Raw genomic sequence first — 16,876 nt, 5'->3', positions numbered from 1 at the left:
GGACCAGGAACTCTTCCGCGGGTGCCGCAGAGAGGGGCACGGAGTCCAAGGCTGGGGGCACAGAGGTGCGCACTGGGAGGTCTGCCAGAGGCTGGGGCGCAGGACGCGCGCGCACGGGCTCCGCTCGGCCGCGCGGGCCAGCACAGCCGGCTCGGGGCCGCGCGGGGACTAGGGGCGCGCGGGCACGGGCGGGAGCGTGGCCGCGGCGGGGGCGCGCGGGGGCGGGCCGGCCGGGGAGGGAGGAGGGGGAGGGCGGCGCCGGCAGGTTGGCGGCGGCCGCTATTTGAGCGCCGGTCCCGGACCGGGCGCTCAGAGCGCTTCGAGTCAGCGCCGCGGAGAGATCGCGGCGCGCAGCCCGCAGAGGCGCTGCGGCCGGTGCAGCCCCGGAAGCCCCGCGCGACGAAGGCGGAGGAGGCGGAGAGGCCGGATTGCCGCCCGCCGCCCGCGCCCCCCCACCCCGCCGCCGCCGCCGCCCCCCCTCCCCGCGGCGCCGCATCTTGAATGGAAACATGGCGGTGCCGGCTCGGACCTGCGGCGCCTCTCGGCCCGGCCCGGCGCGGACTGCGCTCCCCTGGCCCGGCCGCGGCCCCCGGCCCGGCCCCGGCGCCCGGCGCCCGCCGTCCGGGCCCCCGCGTCCGCTGTTGCTGCTATTGCCGCCGCTGCTGCTGCTACCGCTGCTCGCCGCCCCCGGCGCCTCTGCCTACAGCTTCCCCCAGCAGCACACGTAAGTGGCCTCCTTGGCCCGCCGCGGGACCCCGGCCGAGCCCTGCGCGCCCCTCCGCCCCCCGGCACGCACCAGTCCCTCCCCGCGCCCCGCGCGGGGGCGGGGGCGCTGGGGTCCAGCTGCCGGCTGCACTGGGGGGCGGCGGCCCCAAAACCACAGGGCGGGCAGCCGTGGTCCCGGTGTTTCTGTCTGCGTCGCGAAACTTCCCCCGCCGTGCCCTTTCTCCCCCCAACCCCCAAAAGGGGCAAAGCAAGATCTGCAAGCCTTGGGATATGGTGAGGGGTTCCGAGTTTGCCAGCGGATTCCCCTGCGCTGTCCCGGTGAGAGGGATACCTGAGGTTCGGTGAGGGGGCGGCCAGCGACCCCTGCCCGGCAGAGTTGGAGCCGCGCGTCTGCCCCACGTTTCCTCCCCAGTGGGAACCTGGCGCTTTTGAACCAGAGGTGGGGGGCACCTCCACACCTGTCTTCACTGCCCTTTTCCTTTGATGGGAAGGGCTGGATGCAGAGGATGCAGGCACCTTGTTGTGACCGGTGCCACAGAGGGGGTCGGTGTCCCTTGTTCTCCACCTGAGGAGAGGGTCCCCGGGAGAGCCCAACTGGGAGGTGAAGGTGCTAGGGTGGGGGCCGAAAGTGAATGGCAGGGAGAACCCTGCCCACCCCTGCTGCTGCTACCAACAAGGGAACAGCATCTCCTGGCCCTGCCAGCTTCTGCTGGTTCTCATGGTCCTTCTGAGCCTTTTCTCCGTCCCCAAGAGCCTGCAAACTTGGGCATCCTCCTCTGGTGAGCTTGGCCAGATGTATTTGGGGCTGGGGGGTGGGAGGCGGGTATTCAGTGCATGTGGCCTCTAGGACAACAGCTATCTCTGTGGGCACCATGCCCCAGACTTATGTCAGTGCCCAGACTCCTCTTGCCCCTGTGGCTTTGGGCCATGGTGACCACCTTGTTGTCTGTTATCTGTCTCCAGGAGTGTGGAGCCACCTGTCCCTGAACTCCTTCACCAGTAGCCAGGCCTGGGGTTTGGGAAATAAGTAGCTGGGCTGCTAGTGGCCAAGGGGAAGGTGCTGGCTTCAGGGAAGGGGAGAGGCTGACTCTGCGTCATTAGACCATTTCTGCCCAAGGATAGGAGCCCCTGGTTTTGCCGACTCCAGCTTGTAGGTTCTCCCAGTTGAGGGAAAAACAAACTCGGGAAAGGCACTGCTCTGAGTGTCTCTTCATCTCGTCATTTCTTTCCTCAAACAGCCTGGCTGTGCTCAGGCGGGTGATCAGTTGGCAAATTACAGGTGCCGCACGGACGTGTCCTCTGTCAACCGTCTGGATTGTGTGTGTGTGTGTGTGTGTGTGTGTGTTGGGGGTGTGCAGGGAGAGGAGAATCATATGGAAGTTCAGGGCTTTTGGGTGCATTATTGTCTTTGATTTGCCGTGATGAAAACGGACTTAAACCACAATGTTTAAAAAGAGCAGAAGCATTATTTTTTTGTTGTTCTTTTTTCCTTAAAGCCAAGCCACAATATTTTTCCCCTAGCCATTTCGTAGCTCCTTGAATGAAGGTTTAAATAGACGTCTCTTTTCACCTCTTTCCACCTTGCCCCATCTCCTTGCAACCTGCAGTGGGTCAGATGGCTGCTGGGCTTGCATGGGTCTCCGTTGGAAGGACAGTGTGAGACCCTGACCAGAGTGGACACCTGTCACTTTGTCCCCAGCAAGAAGACGATGAGGCGGGTGTGATGGCAGCAGCACATTTCCAGCTGGACACTCTTCTGTTGTCGATAGAGTTGGAGCTAATTTGAGGGTTTGGGACATGTCTTGCAAACCGTAATTAGAGAATGAGAGCGGGGGTGGGGTGGGGGCTGCGAGGCTCTGAGGGTCTAGAGGGAAGTGACTAATGTGACAACGACAGACAGGATTTACCGTGACAGCCAGCGCCCTTCAGCTGCCCTGGTCCCGCAGATGCGGATGCCCATTGATCCTTGGAGGGAGGAAGGGGAGGGAATGGAATGAGGGGCCCCGCATGACCATGGCTAGCTGGTGGGGGCTTTTGTTGAACTAACATGAAAGGCTAAGGCGGCTGCTGTGGGGCTGCTTGGGAGTGGATGGCCTCCCTGAACTCTTCTGGGTCAGTGTGGCCAGGCTAGAATGAGAGTTTGATACAGGTGGCTTTCTGAGATGGGAAGTGGGGGCCTCAGCGTCATGGCACCGAGGTGATGACCCCTCAGTGGAGGGGGCCCTAGGCAGGAAATCATTTCCTCATGAGCGTCTGGCAGAGTGATGGGGCTCGGGTCCTCAAGCCTCTGGGTTTTAAGCCAGTGTGGGTTTGGGGTTCGGTAGCCATTGTTTCTATAATTGCTGTGGCAGCGTGGCCCTCTCCCCATTAGGCGAAGTGGACCGAGGCTGCCGCTGGATCAAGGAGGACAGAGGAGTTGCCGCTGGAGTGGGGACAGGGCTTTGGTTTTGGTGGCTGAGGTGGGGGCGGGGGCCTCCCTCACCCCACCTGGAGGAGGCCACACGCGAGTACATGTGTGTGCACACGTGCACTCATGTGTTTGGAGGTGAAGTTGGTGGAGGAGGAGTCAGAGCACACTCTCTCTTTCACCTGCTTCCCTGTTTCCAATTCCGCTCACCCACGGCCAGGAATGGTGAGCTGTGAATGGCCACTGCTGCCGAGGGCAACTGCTTTGCCTCTCCCTGCGTCTCTCTCCCGCTGTCTCCTGGCCCCTCCCTGACCCCCTTCTTGGGTTCCCCCACCCCCATTCCTTCTCCACTTCCTTGTCCATCCCTCTCATTGCTCCGTGCCCACCCTGTCCTGCCCGCCTCTTTTGTGAGACCTCTGTCCCCTGTTCTCCAGCATCCCTGGGTTTCTCTGTCCCCTACTCTGTGGGGCCCTGGCTGAGTGCTGGGTGGAGCGCCAGGCTGAGCTGCTTGGCTGGCAGCACCCTCTTAGCCCCACTCTGCCCCCGTGATGATGCTGACCAGCACCTCCTTTCCTCTGGCAGCAGGTGGGTGGGGAACTGAGAGCCTGAGGGGTCTGGACCCACCCAGCAGATTAATGACAGCTGGAGTACGTGCTCCTTTTCCTGAGTGCCCACGACGGGGCATGCGTCAGTCTAGCTACGGTTAATGGTGGGTGACGTGTGTCTGTCTGGGCTTCTGAGCCCGCGCCTTCACCTCCCTGTGACTCTCTCTATTAGAGGGAGGCAACATCACACATCTGGGTCCCCCATTTCCCCAACGACCTGCCGCAGCTTTTGCAGGAGGGAGGGGGCGAGGCTTCACAGTCTGCTGCCACTACCACTGGCATGCAGGGCTGCCAAGTGCTCACATTCCTCCTGGTGCGGAGGCTTTGGGAAGAGAGAGACCCTTGGCTGCTGTCTCCCCTGTGCCCCACCTTTATTGGGCACCTCCTCCTAGCCAGCTGTGTCAGACTGACCCCTGATAAGATGGGGGGAGCCCTTTTAAGATGAGTCCCCTCATAATCTGTGGGTGAGTGTCACTCTGGATTCTCAGTCACACTGGTGTCCCCAAGGAGAGATTGACTCACAAGTGGAGTGAGCACTTCTACACTCAGTGCCTCCTTTTCCCTTCTGCCTGTGTGCAAGTGGGCACTGCCCGCTTTTGGCACCTCAGATGTGTATGGGTGGACCCTGCCAGCTCCTGGGGAGAAGGCAGTTTGGGGACTTGCTGGATGTTAGGTGTAGGCCCAGCAGACTCAAGCATTGGCCTCCAGAGCTGACCCTCTGATTGGGATGACCTTGCCTCAGTTTCCCTGAGATGAGAGAATCTGCTTAAGAGGCTGGTGGTGAGAATTCATGCAAGAGGCTGTAGCCTCTGGTGGGCAGGAAGGGTTCTGCGGGTGGGCACCGTGGCAGCTATTGTAAACATTAACATCAAGCCCTAATGCTACAGCCTGACGGACCCCTACCCACCCACCCCCATCTTTTCATATTGCTCCCATAGGCTGAGTGTCTTCCTATCTGCTTTGCTCATGTGTCCTCTCATCAGTGCATGCTTTCCTCAGGGGTTTCCACAGCTTCTGGAGGCCTCTGGGTTGTGCCACTAGCTTAGGCTGTACCCACCCACATGGGGTATCAGCTCCTTGAGGACAGACACTGGACTACCTCCCTCCCTCACTCCCTGAAGCCCAGCTTAACTGTGGTGGGGGACACCACCAGTCTAATGGTGGGCCTCCCCTCAATGAACCCAGGCCAGACCCTTATCCACATTACTACCTTGACCTCAGAAACTGTGCTCATGCCCATCCCACAGATGAGGAGACTGAGACTCAGAAAGATGAAGGTGCTGCCCAAAGCCCCACCACTTCTGGAGGCAGGACTGAGAGAGGACTAATCTGTTGGATGCTTAGCTGCCTTGCCAGGGGCCTGGGCACATCTGAACACTGGGCCCAGGAAATTGGGGGTAGGGAACCAAAACCTAGGTCTTTGGACAAAGCATGCCTAGGCTTTCCAGCTATAACCTTTCCCACACCATCCCTCTGCTCTTCTGGGTCTCAGGCATCCTTGAGGGGGCCTTCCTTGGCTCAAGCCTTCACTGCCATCCTACTTCCATCCCTTGCCACACATACACAAGTGATCATGGGGCCCCCCGACTCAGAGTTTCCTCTTCTCCAAAGCTTTGAGTCATAGGCCAGGACAGCCTGGAATGGAGGGGTGGGTAGGAGGGACTCCTATCTTGAGATGCCAAGATGCCATCACCCCCTCCAGATTCCAGTATGATTCCGGAGAGAAGGGGCATGAGGGTGTTAATGGAAACCTGAGGCTGGATCCTCTAGTCCCTTGGCAGTTTTGTGAGCACTGAGGGGACTTCAGAGGGCTCAGATCTTATAGATCTTACAAGTTTTCATGCTGTACAGACAGGTGGGATCTGGGGGGCTAGGGAGCTATTCAAAGGGCAGCTGGAGGTTTGGGAGAGTCAAAGTAGGCAGGCCTGTGGCATGGGTCCCATCTGGCAGGTTGTTGTCTGTGGGTAGGGGGCGGTCTCTTTCTCCTTCCTCTTCCCGCACACCGCTGCTGTCCTTGCAGGCTTCTAGATTTGAGATCTGCCCCGGGAACTGGTGACCTGTGTCTTTAAGTGAGTGGGCTCAGGGCCTCAGGCAGGAGGAGGGAACACCAGGGTCTAGGCTACCATAAAGGCAAGGGTGGGGGGCTTTCCCACTGCTGGCTACATTCCTTCAGCCAACTGGGGAGCTTCTGTTCATGTCAGGTTGGGTTTTTGTTTTTTTGTTTTTTTTTCCTCCGGTGCCTACTGTCTAAACAAGAAGCTACAGGATCAATATTCGTATTCCCAGAGGGAGGTGCATATGTGGTTTTTGCTTTTTTTTCTTTTCCCTTCCTCTCTTGTCCTATGTAACCTGAAGAGCCTTCCGAGCTGCCTGTGGCTAAGGTTGGTGGGGGGAGAGTTAGCCCTGCAGGTGACCACCAATGGATTGGGTTGCCCCTGGGGGGCTTGCAAACTCCCCAAGGGGATATCTTGGAGCTACTGAAAAGGAGTCAAAGATGCTGTCATTCAGGCCCACACAATCTGAGCCTGACCTTTTGTGGGCAGGACCTGGGGGCAGGGCTGCTCTGCCCTGCCCTGCCACTGTGGGACTTAGGCTGCAGGTTTGGTTTCCCTGGGCCTGATCCTGCTCATGGACCATCTAGTTCCTCTCTCACCTGAGCTAGGTCTTCTCCTTCTGAGGCTGGTATGGCCCACTTGGCTCCAGGCGGCTGCTAGTGCTGGTGCCTGAGCCTGTTGGGTGGGGGGGAGGGACCTCACAGAGTAGGAGACCCTGTCTAGCTGGGGTTAGGTGAAGGGAATCTTCACATGGGGGACTTGAGGGTCTGGTCCTGGGGGGACCTCTGTCAAAGGCAATTCCAGCCCAATCCTCTCAGCTGGGTAGCTTGCATGATGGTGACCTTGGACAAGGCCCTTCCTCCCCCTGGGCCTCAGTTTCCTCTCTTCCAGGGCTCTTCTGACTGTGACATTCGTGTCCTCAGAAGATAGGTTCAGGGTCTTCCCACTCCTCTTCACACTGTGCTCTAGCCACGGAGTGAGGCCTGACCCCCAGCCCAGCTAGACCTCATCTCCTCCAGTGTGAGGAGCCTGCACCTCCCACTGGCCTCTGGCCACACCTTGGGTGTCTTGAAGCTGCTTCTCCGACTGACTCACTTTGAGCTCTAATCAACCTAATTGTTTAGCAGAGAGGGAGGGGCACGGGAAGTCTTTCCTGCTGATCATTATCCAGCTCTCCCCACCTTGGTAAGGACTGCTTAATTGAAGGGGAAAGGAGTGGCAACGAGAGGGAGGAGCTGCCCCTCTGCCTCTCTTCCCTGCCCTCCTGAGATCATGGGTCCCTGGCTCCCACCTCCACGCCTTCCTTCCCTGCTGGCCACATCTTTCTGAATGAGTCCCCTGCTTGGTGCTACTGAGGCTCTGCCACACCTCTCACCAGCTGTGTGACCTTGGGAACTTCCTCAGGCTCTCTGGGTCTTGGGGCCTTGTCTGTAAAATAGAGTTCCCTTGGTTGTGGTGCCTCAAGGACTGGGATAGGAAAGGTCCTGAGGGATGGGCCTGACTCCAGAGAGTGCATGATGAGGGCATGTGGATCCTGACCTGTGAGGATTCTCAGTCCAGCTAGGTCTGCACTCCAACTACCAGGAACCTCTCCCATCATCCGTGACCCCCCCTGCACAGCCGGGCCCTGCGAACACCAGAGACTCACTTGTGGCTTTTGGGTCTTTCCTCCTGTGCTTGGCCTTTGCCTTGGCCTGTGTGCACATGTAATCTTGTGAACGGAAGTGTCTAAGAGTGTCCTCTTGTATGTGTTTGCACATGTGTGTTAGCTGTGTTCACTTGTGTAAACGTCCATTTGTATATGAAGACATGTGTTTGGGTGTGTGTGAACATGTGTGCCCCGGTGTGCACATGCTTGCATGTTGTTTGTGTGCATATGCTCAGGTGTGTGTGCATGCCCACGTTCACATTTGTATATAGGTGTTGGTGTGTGTGCATATGAATGCGAAGTTGAGGGTATGCTTGTGCATGTGTGCACATATGTACGTGCAGGCATATGCATGGTTTATCTCTCTGTACCCAGAATGTGCTCCCAATGGCCCCCTCCTGCACCTGCCTTTGAAGTTAATGCAAGAGCTGGGCAAATGCTGGCAGTAGGAAATAAAGCAGCCTGGTTGTTAGGACCAGTGTTTTGCAAACTTTTATGTCAGGAACAGCCTGAGTTAAGGCTGATCTGGAAAGTTTGATCATCTACCAACTGGCGCGATGACAGTCTGTGAAGGAAACACACAGGCTGCGTCCTTGTAATTCAAATTTTTGCAAATTGAATGGTATTTAGATGCACTGGAGGACTTGGGACTCAGAGAAGCTTGGTGAGTCCATTGTGAAGTGAAGCATATTTGCAAACAGCCCTCCACTTGTGGAGAATCTGGAGGTTGAGCATGGAGGTTGGGGTACAGGGAGAGTGGAAACCCTTGCTGTGTGACCTTGGGCTGGCATTTTTCCCCTCTTGGAGCGGGTGCCTCTCATCTGCACATGGAAGGGAGGGAGACTGGCATCCTTTGGAGCATCTGTTGTTGATCTGGGGTTCTTACCCCCAGGAAAATATTTGTGCAGTCAGTTGCGGGCATGATTTGGGGTACAATACCTTCAGCTTGATAATCTCCACATGTTCCTCTATTTGGGGCATCTGCAGCCAGATCTCTTCCTTTCAAAGATGAATTTTTGTCTACCGAGTCTTCATAAGCAAGCTGTCTGGGTGCCGTGTGCTGAGCTATGACCTTTGGGGTTGCTGTGTGCCCAGCTCAGCTCCGCCCCTGATCTGATGGGTTCTGATGTCCGAGAGAACTATTTAGTTTTGCTTTCCTGGCATTCTCAGGGCCTGTGTTGTCAGTGCTGGGACAGCCCAGTGTCCTCGGCATTTCAGGAGGAGGCTTCCGCAAAGGGCAGAAGCGACTGAGAAGGGGTCTGGAGCCTGCAGGGCTAGTGAGGGTTCCTGTGGGGTCAGGGTGCCTGGGTGGGACTATCTCCTTGGGCAGTATGGGCCTTGCATGGTTCCCTTTCTTGGGAAGGACATATCCCAGCCACAGAAGTCCCTGGGGACCCAGACACCTCCATTGTAAGACCAGGAAGCTGCTGTCTGAGGCTGCAGAGAGGAGCCTCGCCCCGACCCCACCCCCCTGCCCCTGCTCTGTCTTCTGGCTGCACACACCCTGTGGGCAGGACCCAGTCCCCAGTGCTCAATACAGGCTGCTCAAAGAATGATCCCCACTTAGCTGTCCTTGCACTATGACATACAACTGGTTCTCATAATAAGAACATCCCTGACATGGGATGCAGGAGCAATTTGAGGCCTCTTTTGGCAAGTCCTACAGAGCAAGGCGCCTGTGTGGTGTGAGGCCCCAGCTCCTGATCTTCCTCTGGGACACACCTTGGTGCCCCCATGCCACTTTAGAGTCAGCAGGGCTTTCTGGGTACCCTCAGGAAGGACAGCTTTGTTGCCAGATGGGCAAAAATGGGCCACCCATCCTGAGATGGGCAGAGGTCCCTGCTGCTACGAGTTTCCAGCCTGACGTGGCATTTTAGCCTCGATAACTTTCCTCTGCAGCCCGTGTTCTTTGCCTGCCGGCGCTGCCTGAAATGCTGCATTTGAAGCCTTAAAGGTCAGGCCTGGTGCTGCCACTGGTTCCTACAAACAAACAACAAAACAACCTACCTCAGCCCTGCCCCCAACTTCATTTATTAGAAAAGAGAAATGAGCTGGCAAAATAGGCTTCTGTGCTGAGGACTCTCACAAATGGACATTTCTCCTTCTCCCTGTGAGCTGTGGCCCGGGTGGGCATGGTGAGAACCTGGGAGTCTTCCCTTCCTTTCCTGGACCCCCTAGGCATGCTGCAGTACCTCCTACTGAGGGTTAACTATGACCTTGCACCCAGAAGCCTGCCATGGGCAGAGCCCTCCTTCCCAACTTTGCATTTGAGGAACTGCCTGGGCTGGCTCCTGTCTCTGGCCACTAGCCCTGTGAATATCCAGGCTCCAGCCAGGCAGAGCCACTTGCAGGTCCTAGTAGGAGCTCTGGTCTTTGCTCACTATATCCCTCAATCGGACTGGTCTGCTCATCCCAAGTACTGAGACCAAGAGCCCTTCTGACTGATGCCCTCTTCTGGCTCCCTACCCCTGTGGGCCTCTCTGACAACCCTGTGTTGGTATGGAGTAGGTGTGGAGCTGACCACTATGCCTTCAAAAGGCAAGTCTGAAGAGTGTATTTGGCTGCAAGGAAAAGAGGCAGCTTTTGTATCCACCGTGGCAACCACAGCATGATGACTTTTTCCATCATGATTAGTCCCTTTATCTTCTGCCAGGGAGCCCAGAGGTGGGTCTTTAGCCTGTCATTGAGGACCAAGTCTTCACCTGCAGTCTGCCTGGCTGGCCTCATTTTTAGTGGGGCTGTTCTTGGCTGAAGCCCCTCATGACAACAAGATGGCTGCCATAGCTCCAGGCATTAGAGGTATCAGACAATTGGAGTAAAGGGGTTATTGGGTTCCTCCCAAGAGGCTAGAAAACCTGGCCCAGAAGCCCCTAGCCAACTTCCCCTCGCACCTCATTGGTTAGTGCTGGGTCACATGTCTACTGTAAACCAATCACTGGCAATAAGGAAGGTGCATTGTGATTGGCTCCAGCTAATCAGGATTTACCCTTGAGCAAAGGATGGGGTCACCTTGGGGCTGGAGGTGGGGAGAGGTTCTTACAGACTTGGGTTTTGTTAGCAAGAAGCGGGGAGTAATGGAAAATAGGAAGGCAATTTCTGCTGCAGGACCAGACCAGAGGCCTCAACGTGGAGTAGGGGTGAGGAAGAAGGTGGGAGGGAAAGGGGGGGGGGCTGTCCATGCTCAAGGAAACATTTATTAAGGAAGTAGTTATTTTAACTACATCATCAGTCACTATGAGCTGTGCCTTGGGTGATATATTTCATGGATCCTATCCAATGAGATTAATCCATTTTGATTCCCATTTCATAGACAAAAAAAATTGAGGCTCAGCAGGGCTGAGTAATGCTGAAGTCACACAGGTAGTGAGTGATGGAAGCAGGATTCACACCCCAGTACTCAGAACACCCAGCTACAGCCTCACACAGCCCTTCTGTAGCTCACCTCCTCCAGGCAGTCCCCTGACCACAGGACCCTTGGGGTGCCCCCACGCTCCTGCACTCTTCACAACTGTTCCTCTCCAAGGGCTGCCTCTTTTTATCAGACTGAGTTCCTTGGGGCATGGTTTCACAGGTGCCTGCTGTCTCACTGGGTCTGTAGTACCCCCGAGTCCTTGGAGGCTGTGGGTGTACTGAGAAGATGCAGACAGAGGGCATGTCCTACTGCTGCAGAGTTGAGGAAGTGACCCATGGATGTGGCCAAGGGGAGGGCCTGAACTTGGCTGGGTGCTGCCTGTGAGACTTGATTCCCGTTTGGGGAGGGGGAAGCTGTGGAGTAGGTATACTTGTGCCTGCTAACTACAGAGGGGACTGGGTGTCCATTGGTTGGCTCCCTTGATGGATATGATAAGATCCATGCTCCAACGAGACTGCATTCTCATGACCTTGCCCCTGGCCCTTTCTGCTACTCTCTGGGCTCTGTTGTCTGCATCAGTCTTGGGTCCAGGCTGGGCACAGTGTCCAGGAGTCAGTCAGCCAAGGGCACAAATCTTGGGAGAAGCCCTGGGTTCTGTCTTGCTCCTAGATTGGGTGCCCTTCTGGTCACTGTTCCCCACCTGTCAGTGAGAGAAAAGGATTCTCTGGGGCTGGCCTTTACTGGCACAGCTGTGAGTCCTCCAGACCAAGAAAGGCTTCCTCTGATCTGAATCTCCTTTTGAGGCCTTCTCCCACTCACCAGCTGGGAGCTGATGATGGTACTGTGATCCCCTGTGCATACATGGAATGGGGGAGCAGGGCAGTCTAGGTTCACTCTCCATTCCCCCATCACTCCACTCCCTACCCTCCATCCTCCTACCTGCTCCATCCCCCACTCCCACCCTGGTGGTGCCTAGATTTACCTATGGAAGACTCAGAGGGAGGGAGACAGACAGGCAGCAAGGTCAAGTATTTAAGCCAGACCTTGGCTGCTGCAGGCCCACAAATTCAGGGGCTTGTGCTGTAGGGTATGGGCCTCCTTTCCTCCTTCTGCAAGTGCCTTCCTACCCTGCCCTAGCCTTGGCCTGTGTCCAGTTCACTGTGGGAGGCTAGGCAAGCCACCTGCCCTCCCTCCTTCTCTGAGCCTCAGTATCATCGTCATTCCTGGGACCCTCCAGATTGATGGATCCTTCCATAGCTGAGGATGATGCTCTCCTGTCACCCCATCTGTGTTGCTCTCATCTCTGTCCTACTCTGTAAGTAGCTACTATGGAGACCACAGCCAAGGGGGCTGCTTCTGATGGGCACAGGAATGGACACAGGAGGGGATCTCTGCCCTCAGGACTGAGTACCACTAGGACAGCGCCATCATCTTCCATGGGGGCTTAATAAGCACCTACTATGCACTGATCATGGAGTAAGCCAGGGAGCAGTCAGATGGGCTGCAAAGGGCCTTGCCAGCTCCAAGCAGGACCTGCCTGTTGTCTAGCTGACCTCTGCCCATCCCTTAGTGCTTGACTGGAAGTCACTGTTCCCTGAAGCCTCCCCTGACTTCCCTTGTGGGTCAGGGGCTTCCTAGGCTGCCTGAAGGCTCCCCCATTCTTGTCTTGCAATAGTCTTTGCTGCCTACCTTTCAAGGCTCTGTGCCTGGGAGAGTCAGGGGCGGTGGCCACCTGTCCTTGGCTGGAGCTCCAGGCTAGCACATACCAAGTGCCCAATAAATGTTTGCTGAACAGAGTCTACACAGAGTCTACATCTGTCTACACAGATGTCTGCAGGCAAATCTGGTTGTGTCTTTGGAAGCTGGAAAAGCTTTTACATTGTTTGGGACAGGACCTCCATATGGACCTAGCTTTGCTGGTGCCATGAGGCAAAGGCCACTCCACGCACCCTCCTGTGGCTCTTTCACAAGGAGATGCCCCAGCCCAGGGGCTGCCTCCAAGGTCTGTCCTGGGGGGAGAGGGGGAGGTAGGTCCAGGAGCCCATGGGGCTATGTTATTTAATTGGGTAGGGGCAGGGCCTAGGCATCAATATTTTTCCAGAGCCACGCAGGTAAGCCCAGGTAGAGAATTATAGCTGTTAGGGACAGGAAAGTAAACGCAGGATCACCCCTCCCCCTCGCCCCACCCAGCACAGGGTACTTCCCCAGGGAAGGCGGGGGTGGGGGCTGGCATACTGGTTCTGGGGAGTCTTCTGGTTGTGGTACCTGTGGAAGCCAGCTGTTCCTAGATGCCTATGCATGTGGCCAGTGGCCAGAGTCTATGGTCTGTCTCAGGGAGATCACTGGGCCTCCTCAGCTGGCTGCCACAGTCCTTCCTGACTGCTCCTCTGTGTTGACACTTGGTCCTGCCTCAACTACTCTGCTGACCACTCCACAGCCTGCCCGAATTTCAGGACCCACCTCCTGACTGCCCCTTCCTGCCCGAGTCCGCTTAGCTGTATGCTGGGCCTGTTCTCCGGGAGCTCACAGTCTATGGGAGACTGTCAGTGAAGAAGAAATGGAAGCAAGGCTGAGTAAATGATAACTATGCATGGCTGGCGCTCCAAGCAGCATCCAAGGGGTGAGGAGACACCACCTCTGGTAGTAGTGGGGGAGGTGGGGCAGGACTTATTCTCCAGATGGAGTTCTGACAGGCCTTCTCAGGGTTGCAGCCATTCCCATGGTCCTAGGCCTCCCCGACTCAGAGCTGTGGAGGCCCTGGGGAAAGCACTTGGACCCACTTTGCTCTGAGAGAAAGCCACTGGTGGGGGTGGGGAGGCAAGGACAAGGGACAGGGGCACGGTAAGGGAGGGGCTCATCCATATGATCCAACCCCAGTTCCCGAAGCTCCAGGTGGTGTCCATCCCTGTGCTGCTGATGTGTTCCCCAGGCTGCTGCACCCCTGGACAGTGCCTCCTAGCACCCAGGATGCCTTGGGCTGTGCACAGCTCCTGACTGGGGCCCCACAGCCCTAACTTTCCTGGCACAGAGCAGCTGGAGAGGGGTGGCAGGAAACAAGCCCAGAGGCCATTAAGTGGTGTGATTGCCATGGTTCCTGATCCAGTGCCGGGGGAAATAAATTTCATAGGGGATTTTCAGATTGGTGGCGTATGGAAGCCATTACTCTAACATGGAGAAGGGTGGGGACTTCATGGGGCCGTCCAGAGGGACGGAGCCAGAGCCATGGACTCTGCTGGCCTTGCTGCACTTACCTGCTGCCTGCTAGAAAGCCTGGTCCAGGGGACCGGAATCAAGGATGGGAGAAGCTGTGAGTCACAAAGAGAGCCCCCTTTACGACCTTGTTTGAGTCATTTTGTGCCTTAGTTTCCTAATCTCTAAAATGGGATCACGTTTCCTGTATTTTATAGTTGTGAGGATGGAGTGTCCAGTCTTTTAGCTGACACTGTTTGAGCACCTGCCCCCGTACTCAAGAGATGGTGTTTTAGTGACAGCATCTGTGTTAAAAAAACCAGGAAACTTGTGAGTGCTTTGCACTTGTGGGCGCCTCTGACTGGAGTGGCAGCAGGAGGGTCTCACTGGTAGAACCCCCATCTAGGCCATGGAAATAATAATACTATCCCCCACCTCTAATGTGTAATGGTGGAGGCTCACGGCTTCCTGCTGCCCCCAGCCAGGGGGCTCAGAGGGTGGGGGTGGAGGTCACAGGTTGCAAAGTACCTGGCAATGTTGGGATGCCCAGGGCAGGAGGCTCTGCACCAGGGCCAGGTTTTAATGGGCACTGGGTAGTCTGTGGAACAAATGAGTGCATGAAATTAGTTCCCAGGAGACCAAGCACTTCTCTGCCAGTTCCCCTTTCTCCCTTGCCCAGAGGGCCCACCTTCCCTGGGTCCTTCCACACCCAGGCAGCCCAGGGCCTACTCTTCCCAGATGGAGAACTTTCACAGGGCAGGGGCTGTGTGTTAAGCACCTCTCCCAGCAGGGCAAGTAGTAGGAAACCTCATGTTAAATAAAATTCACAAAGTTGATGGGTAGCCACTCTGAACCCTGCTTTCTCACAGATGGACCTTGGGGACATGTGGACTGGGCTGGTAAACATAGGTCAGATGCCGTGGCAGGGGTGGCCCACAAGTCAGCACAAGGGGGACACGAGGGCCTGCTCCCCTCATCTCCCTGCTGTCGGTAGCCCAGCACCCTCCACCCTCTGGCACGTGGAGGTGCTCCCTGCGTACCTGGGGTTGGAATTCTGCCGGACTCCGTGTGGGAGAGCAGCCTGCCTTGGTGCCTGTGGCTGGTCTGGGTGTGTTCACGGGACTTCGTTGTGGGCAGAGCTCACCTCGCTCCTGGGCTTTGTGCCTGCCGCACCCTCTGTCTGGACTGCCCACCAGCTCTGCAGTGCCACCTTCACCTGGCCAGCCCCCCAGGTTGGGTCAGGCCCTTGGCATGCATCACTAGAGTCCTCTTCCCTCCACTCATCGGGTCTGGATCAGATCTGGTGTCTGTTCTCCTTGAATTCCAAGCTCCTGAGGGCAAGGCTCACACCTGCCCTGATCACCACTGTTTCCCTTCCCAGTGCCCAGCCTGCAGCCTGGCCCAGTAACCATATGAATGAATGAATAGAGAGTACATGAGCTAGTGGGGAATTTGTGGAAGGCTGGAAACAACGTGCAGAATATTTTGTCAGGAATAAGCCCTGCTCTCCTTAAGCCAGCCCCAAGGACAACTCAGGCTCACCAGGCAGAGTGGCTTCTCTCCGCCTGGCCCCCTCCCTGGGGCTCCTCAGAAGGAGGGGCACTTGCCGAGGTGGCTGCTGAATCCCCCTCCTTGCTGCAGCTCTGGATGCCACGCAGCCCACAGGGGGGATTTGCATTGCTAAAGGATTCACCACAGAGCACCTGAGAGTAACCAGCCCAAAGCGTGTCAAGGCGGGTTGAGCACTCACATTCGATTTACATGCAGCTTCGAGGCTCTGAGAAGCTAGGTGCTAGCAAGAAGCAAATCCCAGAGGAAGTGGGCATCCCTCCTTCCAACCTAGTCCAGGCTCTCTAGGGGGGAATTGGAGGGGGCGTGGGCTTCACAGTGCTGAGACAACATGCCTATGGTAGGACAGCCCTGGAGGGGTATAAGGAATAATTTCACAATTATTGGGGAGACAGTAGGGGCTCGAATGTAAGGGCAGGCCCCTTCTCAAGCTGGAAAAGGTCGTAAATGAGGGGGTGGCCCTTATCTGCACCCTATTTTCTACTTTAAATCTTGGCCATTGGCATCCACCTTAAGATTAGGGAGACCCTAGAAGACACGCCCTGGTCTCTGGAGCCGTACTTTACTGGGTTCAAATTACAGTTCAGCATAGACTGGCTGTGTAGCCTTGAGTGTGTTGCTTCACCGCCTGGGCCTCAGAGTCTTCATCCATGAAGTGGGCCTGGACTGGTCTGCGCCTAGCCGTGGGTGCTGTGTGACATCTGTGGGAACCACACACAAAGCATCCAGCATACAGTGAGTGCTCCACATCACTGGTCTTTTCCTTGGTGTTATGCCACCTGCTGAAGTTGGGAGGCCCTTTCCCAGCCCTGCCCTGCAGCTTCTCTCCCACTGCTGAAGGAGGTGAACAGGGTAGGCATCAGTCTGGTGAGGGCAGGAAGTTTGGGTAAATATATCCTGAGGCATTTCCAGAAGACTCTTCTTTGCCATACTGCAAGCTAAGCTATGAAGGGAGCTTGGTGATGGGACCAGGCTACAGCCCCAACTTAAGGCAAGGGTCAGTAAAATGAGGTGAGGACTATAGGTTAGGGACGGGGTGGAGGAAATCCAGGAAGACTTCCTAGTGGAGGTGACTTGGTGAAGGGACACAAGGCCAGAGAACAAAGCTGGGCCTGATAGGTTTAGTTATGGTCTTTGCTCCACCTCATCTCTGTACCTGGATGTCCTCCGGGGCCCTGCCATTTTCCACAGGGAGATCTCTGTCCTGAGGAAGAACAGAGGATCCTGAGGGGGGGGGGGGTCTCTGTTCTCCTCAAGGCAGGAGGCTGTGTCAAGGATGCACACAGAGGACAGCTATTTGTGGCTCATCGAGGATTTGACTCACTT

At 56.4% G+C, this 16,876-nt stretch overlaps 1 protein-coding gene across 5 annotated transcripts in view; it reads left to right on the top strand.

Annotated features, from left to right (window-relative positions):
• Positions 1-509: 509 nt before the first annotated feature.
• CACNA2D2 (calcium voltage-gated channel auxiliary subunit alpha2delta 2) overlaps positions 510-16,876 on the top strand; it is a 142,119-nt gene continuing 125,752 nt past the window's right edge. For all 5 annotated transcript variants that reach the window (XM_042979023.1, XM_042979022.1, XM_042979021.1 and 2 more), the window contains exon 1: positions 510-724. In XM_042979023.1, the coding sequence (XP_042834957.1) occupies positions 510-724 (215 nt within the window). The remainder of the gene's footprint in view (positions 725-16,876) is intronic.

This window comes from Panthera tigris, chromosome A2 (assembly GCF_018350195.1).
Source record: "Panthera tigris isolate Pti1 chromosome A2, P.tigris_Pti1_mat1.1, whole genome shotgun sequence".
Lineage (NCBI taxonomy): Eukaryota > Metazoa > Chordata > Mammalia > Carnivora > Felidae > Panthera > Panthera tigris.
This window is presented reverse-complemented; position numbering and strand designations above follow the sequence as displayed.